General features: G+C 40.6%; 1 protein-coding gene across 1 annotated transcript; it reads right to left on the reverse strand.

Annotated features, from left to right (window-relative positions):
- Positions 1 to 556: 556 nt before the first annotated feature.
- On the reverse strand, positions 557 to 13601 carry nuf2 (UF2 component of NDC80 kinetochore complex). The gene is made up of 13 exons (XM_086291227.1): positions 13368 to 13601; positions 7160 to 7234; positions 6703 to 6779; positions 5607 to 5668; positions 5322 to 5419; positions 4987 to 5060; positions 2783 to 2876; positions 2633 to 2695; positions 2409 to 2546; positions 2184 to 2324; positions 1149 to 1324; positions 884 to 1019; positions 557 to 812 (listed from the first exon to the last, which is right to left on the reverse strand). Exons 1-13 carry the CDS (start codon positions 13488 to 13490, stop codon positions 705 to 707), a joined length of 1365 nt encoding a protein of 454 aa, XP_086147353.1. The 5' UTR covers positions 13491 to 13601; the 3' UTR covers positions 557 to 704.
- Between the last annotated feature and the right edge of the window lie 404 nt (positions 13602 to 14005).

Genomic DNA, 14005 nt, shown 5'->3' on the forward strand with positions numbered 1-14005 from the left:
TTTAAATGAGAATAAGAAAGAAAACTATTCCTTTGTGCCCGTCTTTCCCTGTTTATGCCCTACCTGACATCCACTGGTTTCCTCTTTCTGGCGCAAAGTGGGCGATAAACAAACGAGAGACGGGACGTGCGACAGAAAAGCTGATCAGCTGATCATTGATCAGTTTCATGATTGAAGTAGCAACAGGAGAGGGAGAGGAGAAGAGACAGCTGTCCAGCGTAAAGACGCGTTCTAGGCTAAGTATGGGAGAAATCTCATTCCTTTTCATCTCAGTACCGTGATGAAATTGCTTTCAGGACCATTGCCCAAGCAAGGGGGAGGGTGCATCTGACCTCGGCTGTAATTGGTCCAGCCCAGAGTTGATTAACCAGTTGTCCAGTCCACCACCTTTCATTGTTCATACCGTTACAAACAACATTGCCCCATAAAAACGAAAAATCACCGGTGGGCTGATGGCCAGTCCAGCTGTGTGAGGTTGTATTGTACTAGTCGGTCGATGTTTGACATCAGTCGTCTTCCTGGACTGGTTTTATTTATGTGTCAAAATTCAAGTTCATTAATGTACAAACTTTATTTATAGAATTTAAACACTCAGAAAGACAAAGTCAAGAGTAAAAAAAACAAAAACACCCGACAGATTAGTAAATACAGGTTTTCAAAAAAAAAAAAAAAAAAAAAAAAAAAAAGGGAAAAAAAGAGAGAGATTAGAAGTTTGCAGACATCTTGGTTAGACTGAGTTTCAGGTCCATGGTGTGCATCTCAATCCTCTTGTGGAGCTCATCCATGGATGTGGACAGTGTGTCATAGAGGGCCTGGACACAGAAGGGGATCGTGTTACTCTCAAACTATGAATGAACAGCGAGCAGACGGGAGCTACCTGTACCTGAGCCTTCTCTGTCTCTTTGCTGCACACGTCTCTCAGGCTCTTAATGCTGGTCTTCAGCTTCTGCGTCTCAGCGGAGATCTCTTGGATTTTGTCAGCCATGTCCTCACGCTTCTGGTGGATTTGGTCACACTGCCTGCAGAAAAGTTAAGTTTGGTTTTTAATATGTCAGTTTATCACATTTAAGTCTTTCGGAAATACAACGCTCTTGTGAATCTACCGCATCAGGAATCTTGCAGTTTATTAACTCCACTAAAGTTAATACCCCAACACTTCCTGAACGTGCTGCTCCTTCATCTCTCTCTTCTTCTGCCTGCGGATGTTCTGTTTGCACTCCTTATCCTGCTTCATGCCCAAAGCTCGCTTCAGCTGGCCTTCCTCCATGCACAGGTTCTTCAGCTCCTTCTGCTTCTTCTCATACTGAGCCATCAACTCCTGGTGCTACTCATTCACACAAACCACATGGATACACAAATCAATGATCAACTGCACTGATGAGTTTGAACTATAAACACAAGAATTTTATTTTATTTTTTTAAAAGCTAAATGACTTTATCTCCTATAATATAATAATATAGTGGTATATAAGGACTATATAGTGGTATATATAGCCCTTTGGCTGTGTCACATCAGCTCAGGTCAGAGAAGATTGAAAAGAGTCAAAAGCAAGTACAAATATGATTTTGGGCCTCGGTGCAGCTCAATCGTTCATCCTCTCTTTTGAAAAAAGCTGTATTAGTTCCTCTGTTTTATCCCTCACAAACAGCAGATGGATGGCGCTTCTGTGCTCATTGTCAGAAAATGCACAACTACAGGGCACTTGGGTAAGTACCAAAGTAAGCAAAGTGTCTTCATATTACTTTGACTTTCAATTTGTTTAAAGCAAAAACAATTTACTCAAGCATTGCAGCTCGGCAGCTTGTTACTGGATTAACAGGCTGATTGTTTTTGTGCTGCTTTCTTTTAATGAACTTCTGACAAGAAGAGAACTTCCCGTCAGTCACAGCTGGGCCGACAAGTTCTTCAAATCTCAATCCCCAAACGTTTAAGTGTGTATACAACTACTTACCGTCTCCATGCTGATAATAAATATGTCTGATATTAAATTAAATAGAATATACTGCAACAGTGCAGTGTATAAAAAAAAAAAAAAAAGCTCATAGGCAGTGAGCAAAAGCTTCAGGAATAGAAAAGAAAATATCAAACAGACATTACATAATTTTCTTCCAGGTGTCCCACTCTGTACATCCGGTCTATGTGTGTATAGATAAAGAAGAGAGCAGCTGCTCTGACATTGTACCTCTTCCAGCCGCTGCTTGGTGTTGCTCATGCTGCTCTCCAGGTCCTGCAGAAGGCTGCACATCTGCTGGATCTCAGCCTCGGTGTGAGTCACACCCTGCACCATGTTCTGGAGCTCCACCACACGCTCGTCTGTTTCTTCCTGAAAACAGCCATCATACACGTGGATCACAAACACATCAACTCAACGCAGCAGCTTTTGGAGTCAAAGACGTTTTCCACTCACAATGGAGTTCTTCATGTTCTTCACATTCTCCCTCATCTTCTCCATCTGGCTCTTTAGCTCCTCTGGAGACTCCACGATCTGAGACTTCAGTTTGCTGATGTCTTCCTTCAGGTTGCTGACATCTAGCTTCACCTGGGCCTGATGCACAAAAACTCGCACTTATATTTGCCAGTCAAAACTCCGAGTGCACACAGACAACAGTGTAAAGTGCTCGGGCAGCTTACCAGTTTCTGGGTCTTCTCTGCTATCGTAGCTTTCCACTCTGTGATGCTGTCGTTTTTGGCATTCTGAAAATAAAAGTGTTTTGTTTTTTTATTTACTGATGGCACACACAATACCTTTTACTACACTGAGCATGCTTCATCACCCCCTACCACTTCCTGGTATTCATGCATGGTGGTGGCCTGTAGCTCAGAGAGAGCAGCTGCCAGCTCATCAGCCTCAGCTTGTTGCTCTGGTGGGATGGTCCTGAGTAAGGACAAGACAAAGTGCAGTGCTTAGCCTGCATAACAGTTCATTTACTCATAAGAGACAATTGATAGATTATTAGTCAATCATTCTGTTGCTTTAAATAATTAAAAAAAAAAAGAAAAAAAAAAGGGTCATACATTGTGCATTCCCAGACAGTGAGATCGGGAAATAACATATGTCTAGTGATGCGCGAATCATGAACGAATCGTTCAATAATACTCGAGAATCACTTTACTGACTCATGAATCATGATTCACAAGCCCAACTGACTCACTGACTCATCCCTGTTGCTGTTAGCAGCAATGTGTCTAGCCTATAATTAAAATTGTGGAGAAAAACACAACATCCAGTATCGTAACAAAAAAATTTCTGCTCTGAACTGGAAGAAAAAACCCTGAGTAGAAGCTCACATCAAGAAAATAGCTCCTCGGTTCACAGTAGCATCGCTCTGCTAACATGCTAACAGCACATTTGAGCTCCTCACCCCCTCCCTTCCTGTGCTGAATCGTAAGCGTATCACTCAGGACTCGCTCACCCCCTCCCTTCCTGTGCTGAATCATAGACTGAATGGTTGTATCCCAATTCAGGGTCTGCAGCCTTAAAGTACACAGCCTTAACGGTCCACAAGGGCCGTGTACTCAAAGACCGCTAAGGCCGGAAGTGCGAGGCTTGTGAAATGGGAAGGTCTAGCCTCCGTTGCGCTGCCAAGGTTGCCTAGCAACCATGATACTAACAGCTGGAAACGTTTCATACAGCTTTGTTTGACAGAAATGAAGGAGAAAATGTTTTGTTCATTTGTTTGTTTGTTTCTAAGATAAAGGTCAGCTATTGAACGGCGTATATTTTAAAGTAAAGGCTTTAAAACCAAGTTAGTACAAACGTCACTAATGTCACATAACTTTGCCAACATGTGGCCAACAGTAATGTTTTAATGTTCTTCGTTATTAAACATTTGCACATAAATAAGTGCCATAATAGTCAGTACTTAAAGTTTACTCTTCGGGCACCCCTCATCCGCCGTTTTTTTTCGGCAAAATTATCCACACCCAACGCATTGTGCATAATGCATTCTGGGATATGTTGGGCCATGAGGTCTACACCGCCACATCCTTAAAATTCAGGGAAATGAAGGACGCATTTGAGGGCCGCATTTTGAGCAACCTTCGAATTGGGACAGCCTTCGTTGCGTCGCTGTGACGTAATCGGCCTTAAAATGCGGCCTTTAAGGCTGCAGACCCTGAATTGGGATACAGCCAATGAATCACTCACTCACTCACTCACTCACCCCCTCCCTCCTGGCTCACAGCTTCTTCTTCTTCTTGGTTGGCAACCAATGTTAAGGCACATTACTGCCCCCTGGCTCACAGCTCAGTGGACATTTAGATGAGAAAATATATATTTAACACATTTAAGGAAAATAGTAATAAAATATAAAATAAAATAAATGTTTATTAAGCAATTTTGATAGGAAATTGCTTAATTTTAAAATGTTTCTGCTCTTTTTTGCTGTTTAGTTGTTTTCTTTTAGAATCATTCATCTTAGCAGTAGGATTTACATGAAAAGAGAAACAAATTAAGTTTGAGCGAAAATGTACATTTTTTTGCACTCTCTGGTCGACTGACTCAGTGAATCAAATGACTCATTAAAACTCGATTCAGTAAAAAGAATCAAATTTACCATCACTACATATGTCATTACTTTTCCATGTAGAAGCTCAGCCACATAAACTGTGTGGGAGATTCCTGTTGGACAGGGACCCATTTTAACACAGGGATCACCTTGTGTTGAAATGTAAGGGATCCCCTTACCTTAAATATCTGCCTATAGTGGCACACGGGGATCAGAGTTATCTTTTCTTGTGAGTGAGACAAACAAAAATTCAGTCTGTAGTTTCTAATTTTGAGCCTAAGCAAAAGGAAAGAGTTCTGATTGAGCAGACAGCCTTGGATTAGCTCTTCTTTCTGGAAAAATTAGCAGCTGTCTCCACTAATGAGCATAAAAATGTTATTAAATGGTTGTGGCCTGGATTGTTTCAGGGATGGCATGTTTTTCCAGCCATACACCAAACAACACCGACAAAAGTCACAGAATCGTTCCTCCACTTACGTCAGCATCTCAATCTTCTTCTCTGCCTCCCTGATGCCTTTAGTATAAGCCTGCAGTCTGTCCATGTCTGCCCGCTGAAAACACACAGAGCAACAGTATTACTGCGAGGCTAACAAACACATTGGAATGGTATATAAAATAATAATCCAACGTACTGAACCTTATTCTACTCCATATTCTACTCTCATGATTAAAAGTGATTTGCAACATGTCGTCTAAAGTCTTAGTAAACGGGTACAGTTATGCACATCGGAGTCATTTATGAGAACAAAATGTTCATCCTTTATTTTACTCCCCATTCCACACAATTCTCTATGTTCCCCAAGAAAACATACAAATTTAGTCTGCTTCTCCAAGACGACCTCCATCCTCTGCTTTCTGAAGTGGAGAAAGTTCATGATGGCGCTCAGAATGGTTAGAGTCCTCTGTTTTTCTGGAGAAATCAGGCCAAGATTATCATCAAAGAAAATTGTACATTAAACACAATCTCTAAATTTGAATATTTGGGAGATCTAGACTGCTGATAAAAAAATAAAAAACAAAAAGACATTTGAATGTATGAGGGGTATTTTATGCAAGATACAAACCACAAACTATTGAATGAAATCAGTGAGACTTACTTGGAGCCAGCAGATCATTGAGTGAAAAATCATACACCAAACACATAGGCAGAAACTGCCGCCTAGAAAGAAACGATAAACACACAAAAAACATTTCACAGTTGTAAACTAAGATTAGACAAAACCAGCAGTGTACGCTACACTTTGTTCCCTCATACATGCAAAAATATCTACAGTTTGAACCTCTCTGCTTTATTTCAGGGTGCAGCACAATCATTTATTTCTCCATTTTACTTCACTATAGTGTTGGTGTGCATTTATTATTATTCAATTATAGTTTTGCATCATTTAAGTTCCCAAAAAAGTTCCATGTGAACAAAATATGGGTTTATGAGAGTTGCAGATTCATTCCTTCTGTTTTTATCTACATTTTATACAGCTTCCCACCTTCTACTGAGTTGGACTTGTAATAGAAATATTGATATTTGGCCCCAGTGAACTGATAATAATGTAATAGGAGGAAGTCATATGATATAGCAGGGGTGCCCAATCCCGGTCCTCGAGAGCCTGCAGCTTTTAGATGCATCCTTGTTCCCACACACCTGAATCAAATGAATGGCTTGTTATCAGGCCTTTGCCAAACATGATGGCATGCTGAAGAGGTAATCAAACCATTTGATTCAGCTGTGTTGGAGTAGGGATGCATCTAAAAGCTGCAGGATAGTAGCTCTCGAGGACTGGGATTGGGCAGCCCTGTGATATAGCATAGCCTAGCCAGGGCCTAACTGCCTACAGCAGGGGTGTCGAACTCCAGGCCTCGAGGGCCGGTGTCCTGCAGGTTTTAGATATCACCGTGGGTCAACACACCTGAATGAAATGATTAGTTCATTACCAGGCTTCTGGAGAACTTCAAGACATGTTGAGGAGGTCATTTAAATCAGCTGTGTTGGATCAAGGACACATCTAAAACCTGCAGGATACCGGCCCTCGAGGCCTGGAGTTCGACACCTGTGGCCTACAGGATCACACTGTGTCATCAGTCTCAATAACTGTGTTGAATAATCAAGGTTACTGTCACTCATCACAGTCATCGTGATTGGAATTTCTGCTATAACCAAGCAGCCTGATATCCCAGACAGAAAATGGGTAAACTCACATGCGTGTGTAGACACTCATGATAGCAGTTGCCCCTTCGTGATAGGCTGGATACTGAATGTTCTCCAGAAGCGGAACCTGTGGAAAACAAATTACAAATCCAGACCACAGACAAAAGAAACATCAGCTGCAAACTGAACATGATGCATTTGCTCTCACATCAGAAATTGACATTCATACACTCAAAAGGTTCTATAATGTTTCTGTCTTCATAGCATTTTCACTGCTATGAAGACAGATCACACATATCAATTCAACTACAGGCACTGCAGACATAAAGGCTTGGATGCTGTGTGTCATATTTGAACACGTTCGTTCACTGTGAACTAAAATACAAGCTTGCAAAAAGGTCACAGATCTGCAGAAAAGACATCATCATGATCAAGCCAACTAAGAGAAGGAACATTCACTGTCTGAGCATTTTAGAGCAGAAGCAGAATTTGATATTTAACACTCACCATGGAGTGACACTCAGGCCTGAAACGATACAGGAGATGCAGCACTCTCATGTATAAGGTCTGAACTGCTTCTGGCTGTAAGAGAGGAAAGTGCTCTGTTAATGATCTTTTTCTCATCCTTTATCATATTCGACACTATGTTTCCACCTGAATCTCAGGGTACTAAAAGACAAACAGACTGAGGCTTACATTCACTCTTCAGTGTCCAAGAGTGCAAGAAGAGGTCCTCCTGCTACCCCTGAAATCTTGTCTCTCTTTGAGACATGATTTCAGTTTAAGAAACAAAGGGCAAAGTTTGTTCTGTGCAGAAGTAATGACCTGGGGTCAGGGCTCTGAATAAAGAGTATTTTCATTATTTGACTTCTTTGTAAATGTGACTGTGACCAGAATAGTTTACTGTTTTACAAATTTGGTTAGAGGGGTCGATTGCGCTCATTTTTTTTTTCTAAATTCTTTGAATGATTCAAAATGCAAAATAATCCTTATTTATCTTATACTGGACCTTGCTGAAGTCCCTCAATTTATCTTCTATCTGAAACAAGCTAGTTTGACTTCCCCTACTTTAAGCCAATCTTCTTTTGATTGGCTGTCCCTCATAAACAGGCCTGAGTAACTGAGATGACCATATTAGTGCTGTCTACTCTCAGTGAGCTTTTGACTCACAGAAATTAGTTGTTCACATACCTCAATATCAAATCCTGGCCATGTTTAATGTGAGCAGATAAGAAACAGTATCCAAGGTGTGACCAAAAAGGTGTGAGCTGTTTTCAGCTGAAGCAGCCCATTTCCAAAACCGCACATCAGGTAAGGAGTAAGACCAGAAGAAAGACTGTCTTTCTTCCCTTCTCTCCAGCTCGTATGTATGGGGTTATATCAACAATCTGTATTCTACAAAGTGAGAGGTTACGTGGAAATAACGAGAAATGTGGCGTTTCCAATTCAGTAAAAGCATAGTAATTTTTTGTGCCAATACCCACCACACTGGACCAAGTACAAGAGGACATGAAAAGACTTTCACTGTAAGACCTCAAATGAGCTGGCACCACTTACAGTGGGGCAAAAAAGTATTTAGTCAGCCACCGATTGTGCAAGTTCCCCCACCTAAAATGATGACAGAGGTCAGTAATTTGCACCAGAGGTACACTTCAACTGTGAGAGACAGAATGTGAAAAAAAAATCCATGAATCCACATGGTAGGATTTGTAAAGAATTTATTCGTAAATCAGGGTGGAAAATAAGTATTTGGTCAATAACAAAAATACAACTCAATACTTTGTAACATAACCTTTGTTGGCAATAACAGAGGTCAAACGTTTACTATAGGTCTTTACCAGGTTTGCACACACAGTAGCTGGTATTTTGGCCCATTCCTCCATGCAGATCTTCTCGAGAGCAGTGATGTTTTGGGGCTGTCGCCGAGCAACACGGACTTTCAACTCCCGCCACAGATTTTCTATGGGGTTGAGGTCTGGAGACTGGCTAGGCCACTCCAGGACTTTCAAATGCTTCTTACGGAGCCACTCCTTTGTTGCCCGGGCGGTGTGTTTTGGATCATTGTCATGTTGGAAGACCCAGCCTCGTTTCATCTTCAAAGTTCTCACTGATGGAAGGAGGTTTTGGCTCAAAATCTCACGATACATGGCCCCATTCATTCTGTCCTTAACACGGATCAGTCGTCCTGTCCCCTTGGCAGAAAAACAGCCCCATAGCATGATGTTTCCACCCCCATGCTTCACAGTAGGTATGGTGTTCTTGGGATGCAACTCAGTATTCTTCTTCCTCCAAACACGACGAGTTGAGTTTATACCAAAAAGTTCTACTTTGGTTTCATCTGACCACATGACATTCTCCCAATCCTCTGCTGTATCATCCATGTGCTCTCTGGCAAACTTCAGACGGGCCTGGACATGCACTGGCTTCAGCAGCGGAACACGTCTGGCACTGCGGGATTTGATTCCCTGCCGTTGTAGTGTGTTACTGATGGTGACCTTTGTTACTTTGGTCCCAGCTCTCTGCAGGTCATTCACCAGGTCCCCCCGTGTGGTTCTGGGATCTTTGCTCACCGTTCTCATGATCGTTTTGACCCCACGGGATGAGATCTTGCGTGGAGCCCCAGATCGAGGGAGATTATCGGTGGTCTTGTATGTCTTCCATTTTCTGATGATTGCTCCCACAGTTGATTTTTCACACCAAGCTGCTTGCCTATTGTAGATTCACTCTTCCCAGTCTGGTGCAGGTCTACAATACTTTTCCTGGTGTCCTTCGAAAGCTCTTTGGTCTTGGCCATGGCGGAGTTTGGAGTCTGACTGTTTGAGGCTGTGGACAGGTGTCTTTTATACAGATGATGAGTTCAAACAGGTGCCATTCATACAGGTAACGAGTGGGGGACAGAAAAGCTTCTTACAGAAGACGTTACAGGTCTGTGAGAGCCAGAGATTTTCCTTGTTTGAGGTGACCAAATACTTATTTTCCACCCTGATTTACGAATAAATTCTTTACAAATCCTACCATGTGGATTCATGGATTTTTTTTTCACATTCTGTCTCTCACAGTTGAAGTGTACCTCTGGTGCAAATTACTGACCTCTGTCATCATTTTAAGTGGAGGAACTTGCACAATCGGTGGCTGACTAAATACTTTTTTGCCCCACTGTAAATCAGTTCAGATGTTCAGCAGGAGATGATCTTGAATATGAGACCACACCTAATAAAACAATAATGAACACCCGATTCTTTACTAGAATCAGTTTAAATGATCAATTGCAAAATCTGTTAAATCAGCAACTGTTTCCAGATGATTCATGTAGAAAATAAACAATTCAAAACCCAGTTGTATTCTTTTGGCTGTTATATATTTTACTGTATTTAGATCGCCTGTTTGCTGAACATTGAAATTGTGGGCAGTTCACTCATCATAATGACCTCAGCTCTATCCACCTTCGTTTCTATGGACAAAGAAAAAGAGTATTTTTTTCTGAACAAGACTTTTAATGCACAGTGAGTTATCAGGATCGCCCTCCCCCCAAGAACTTAGTGAGGAAACTTTAATACTTGAACAACTCGTCTTTAACATTACAATATTAACATTTTCTAATAATGATTTATCTATGTAACACAAAACAGCATAATGCAGTTAACTCAGCTCCACTTTTACATTCAAAAATAGTATATTATGCTACCATAAGCACAATATAATATTCTCAAGAGATGTGTAAGAAAACAAACTGTCATGTCTCTGCATCACGTCAGCATGTCAATTGTGAAATCAAACTAAAGACCTTTTAAGACTTTTCCAAGGAGATTCTTCAAAATTATCCTCTGTGTTTCTCCCTTTTTATTTGCATTTATCCACGACAAATTAATTAACTGCGTGAAACTGTAAAGACACACACACACACACACACAAAAAATAAATAAGGGACACCTCGTGGCCAGGGCCGGGCAACCCAGTTCACCCTTCCCAGTGTGGTGAATTTTGTAGCTCTTTTTTTGTGTGTGAAATTATTTTTTAACCATTTGACTTGAATTTGATTTAAACAGATGCATATTCTTTGTGATATGACCATATGGGAAACAAATGATCATTTAGCCATTTATTTTTAGCTCAAAATGACAACATTAACACAGTAAAACAGGTCTCTTTCTTAAACAGAAGCCTGTCATGCTTAACTTTTGAGAATATAAGTAAATCTTTCTTTAAAAGCACTCTGTCCTGCTTAACTTAAAATAATATAAATTAATAGAAAACAATAGAAAAATATTCTTGTAACAGTGCACATTTAGTACAATTGGCTTCAGTTGAGGTATTATTTCAGCTTTTCTAAAGCTAATCAGCTGCTCCTGTTTGTAAACCCGCTTGTTCCCATGATTACGCATCTTAACTCATCATCATTATTAAAATATGTATTACTTTTATGTATTAGTGATCCATTTGTTGTAATCATCTATCCTTGCAGTTGGTTATTACACAAAATAAATTATATTATCACACTTCTGGCCACATAGCGCTGATATTCACCGCACATGCCCATATTAACCTTAACCAGAGGGTTTAAAAAGGCAAACCAGTGTTTACATACCATATCTGCTTCTGCCGTGGCCTGGTGGACAAAAAATTGGTTAAGGGTTCCCCGAGCTTTCACGCCCCTCATGTTCTTCATGTGCCCACCACTAGAAGCATGCCTATGGAAAAAGTGCACCGGCACACAGTGCAGTGCGCTTTATAGGTGTTATCGTGCATTTTCCCAGCCAGGTGTTTTCCTTTTCCCATTCCTCCTTGTACTTTTGCAGCCTTTTTTTCCTTTCTCTGAAGGGAACAAACATTGCTGCTCTAATGCTGGGCTCACACTGTGCGATTTTTGGCCCATTTTGAGACGATTTTTGAGTCGTGTGACCGATTTGGTGATCGGCCCGATTTTGGCCTTCATCGTGCATCGTGTAGTATACGTGGGGTAACTGCTCACGCGCAAACACGTAAACGTCGGTGAAAAAGATGGAGCAGCATGGCTGTGCAGCGTGTGATCTGGACACAAGCGATGGAGGCACAACTTGTAGAACTTTGGAAAGCTCATCCGAGCCTTTTCGATGTGGCCTCACAAAATTATCACGACCACAACAACCGTGAAAATAGTTGGATTTACACTGCTGCTCAATCACAGCTGCCTGATTAATGTTTTTCATTAGCAATTTAGCAAAGTTGATGGTGGTGGCGGTGTGCGTGTCTGTGTGCGGCGATACTGATCCGATACCGATACTCTGTACAAAAAAGTGTGAGACCCTGCATCGTGACCTACCAACTTCTAACCCCTGCGAGTCAATCGTGTAGTTTGAGCAGGAGCTGAATAACGTGATTGAAAAAAATAAATAAATAAATAAATAAAATAAAATCGCACAGTGTTTGCCCAGCTTTAGGTGTACTGTCGTCCGAGACTTGCAACGCAGTGTCGGCGTTTGTTTCCCTGTTGGCCATGCTTCTTGTTGTGGTCATCTGTTGTCTTCCGGTATTTTCTCCGTAAGCGACCTTTCCTCGACCAATGAGATGAGCGGTAATCTGAATTGTCATACTCGAATTGTCATAAGTGTGCTGTCAGCTCATTGGTCACAAAGCAGGAGAGGGGCTGGGAATTATGTTTTCAAACAAAGCGTTAATTCCATAAACATTTATAGACTACTTTTGATTCTCACTGTATTACGGGTAGTGATGTGCGATACAACTGATTTCCTTTCCGATCCGATACCAAGTAAAATTCAGGGTGGTATCGGCGATACTGATCCGATACCGATACTCTGTACAAAAACTTAATGTTTCATTGCATTTCATAATACAATATATAATTGTATTATGTAATTGTAATAATAACATAACCATATTGCTTCATAATGATTAGAGGACATCAGACAACTTGTTTTTATTGCTTAATAATGCAGAATAATCATATAGAAATAAAATAAAAAAACTGATGTTGTGCGCTATTTGAGCACATTGCCTGCCTGCAGCACTAAAGGACTCTGCGAGAGACATCTGTCTCGCCCTAGCAGCACCTGTCCCTGTCCTCCTCTTCTGTTTGCCTCAACATAAGCTTATCATATTCTGTGATATGATTTACTCCGAGGTGTTTGACGAGGTCAGTGGTGTTGCCACAACAACGTGTCCACACAGGACTCTGTTTGCGCTCAGCCATTGTTGTGAGTGTGAATGCCAGGGGCTGCAACACATTTATACAGTCGTATTCCGCATATGACTATGAAAGGCGTAAGAGGAAGTAGTTCCTTCCAAATTAGACGATCCGAATTGTATAGTTTCTTTCCACTGCGTTCATTTTAATGGAAAAACTACAAATTTACCCCAGAGTACTAAAATATCGATATAATATGAGAATTGATTCTAGAACATAAATTGCTGGTATCGAGGAATCGATATTTCAGTATCGATCCGCACACCACTAATTACGGGACAAAGTGTGTCCCTTATTAGCTCAATACTGGACGTGTACTTTTGTTTCTAAATACGGGACGATTCCGTTTGTTAAGGGACGGTTGGCAACCCTAAATGGAACATACATATTAATTTGGCCCGTAATACCAAATCTAAAATCAAATGACAATGAGCCTTTCCAGCTCATTATGTAATTTGCCTTTCCGGGCTTTACCTTTTTTCTAAACCGCGGAACATTTTGTAGGTAGAATCTGTAACACCGAGCGGACCTTACCTTTGGATGAGGAGTCAAGTCGCTCTTTGTAAAGTGTTTTGCTTCTTGACCAGTGAGAACTTCAGTTCGATAAAAGTTCACTATCGCATCCGCTGAGTATACAGGAAAAGTGTTTTCAGCCATTGTCGCAAATAAATTGGAAAAATAAAGCGAATGCAAAGAACTGAAAACGTCAACTGTAGCCAAGGATAAAACTGGCGCCTTCCTTATTTATTTTCAGTCGGGAGATCTGATTGGTTATCGTCACTTCTTCTGTTGTGAGTAAAATATTACTTTATGTACTGGCGCCATCTAGCGCTTAAACCAAGTGACTGTTTTGATTCGGGTGACAATTAAGAAAATTAAACAGTAGCAAATTTACAACTATAATAATAATGATAATAATGATAATAATAATAATAACAATGATATAACAACAACAACAACAATAATAATAATAATAATAATAATAATAATAATAATAATAATAATAATTATTATTATTATTATTATTTTATGAGTATTTATATGATGAGTTCCTTCAGAAAAATACAACAACAAAAAACAAACAAAGATACAAACAAGAACCCTGTAGTTAAGATGTTGTCAATGTGGTGGCGAGACTAAAATTTAAAAGTTTCCCTCGCTGTTTTATGCTC

Source organism: Aulonocara sp. 'chitande type north' Nkhata Bay, linkage group LG5 (assembly GCF_057382095.1).
Source record: "Aulonocara sp. 'chitande type north' Nkhata Bay isolate Kocher_YH1m ecotype deep benthic linkage group LG5, A_spYH_male_GT1.1, whole genome shotgun sequence".
Taxonomy (NCBI): Eukaryota; Metazoa; Chordata; class Actinopteri; order Cichliformes; family Cichlidae; genus Aulonocara; species Aulonocara sp. 'chitande type north' Nkhata Bay.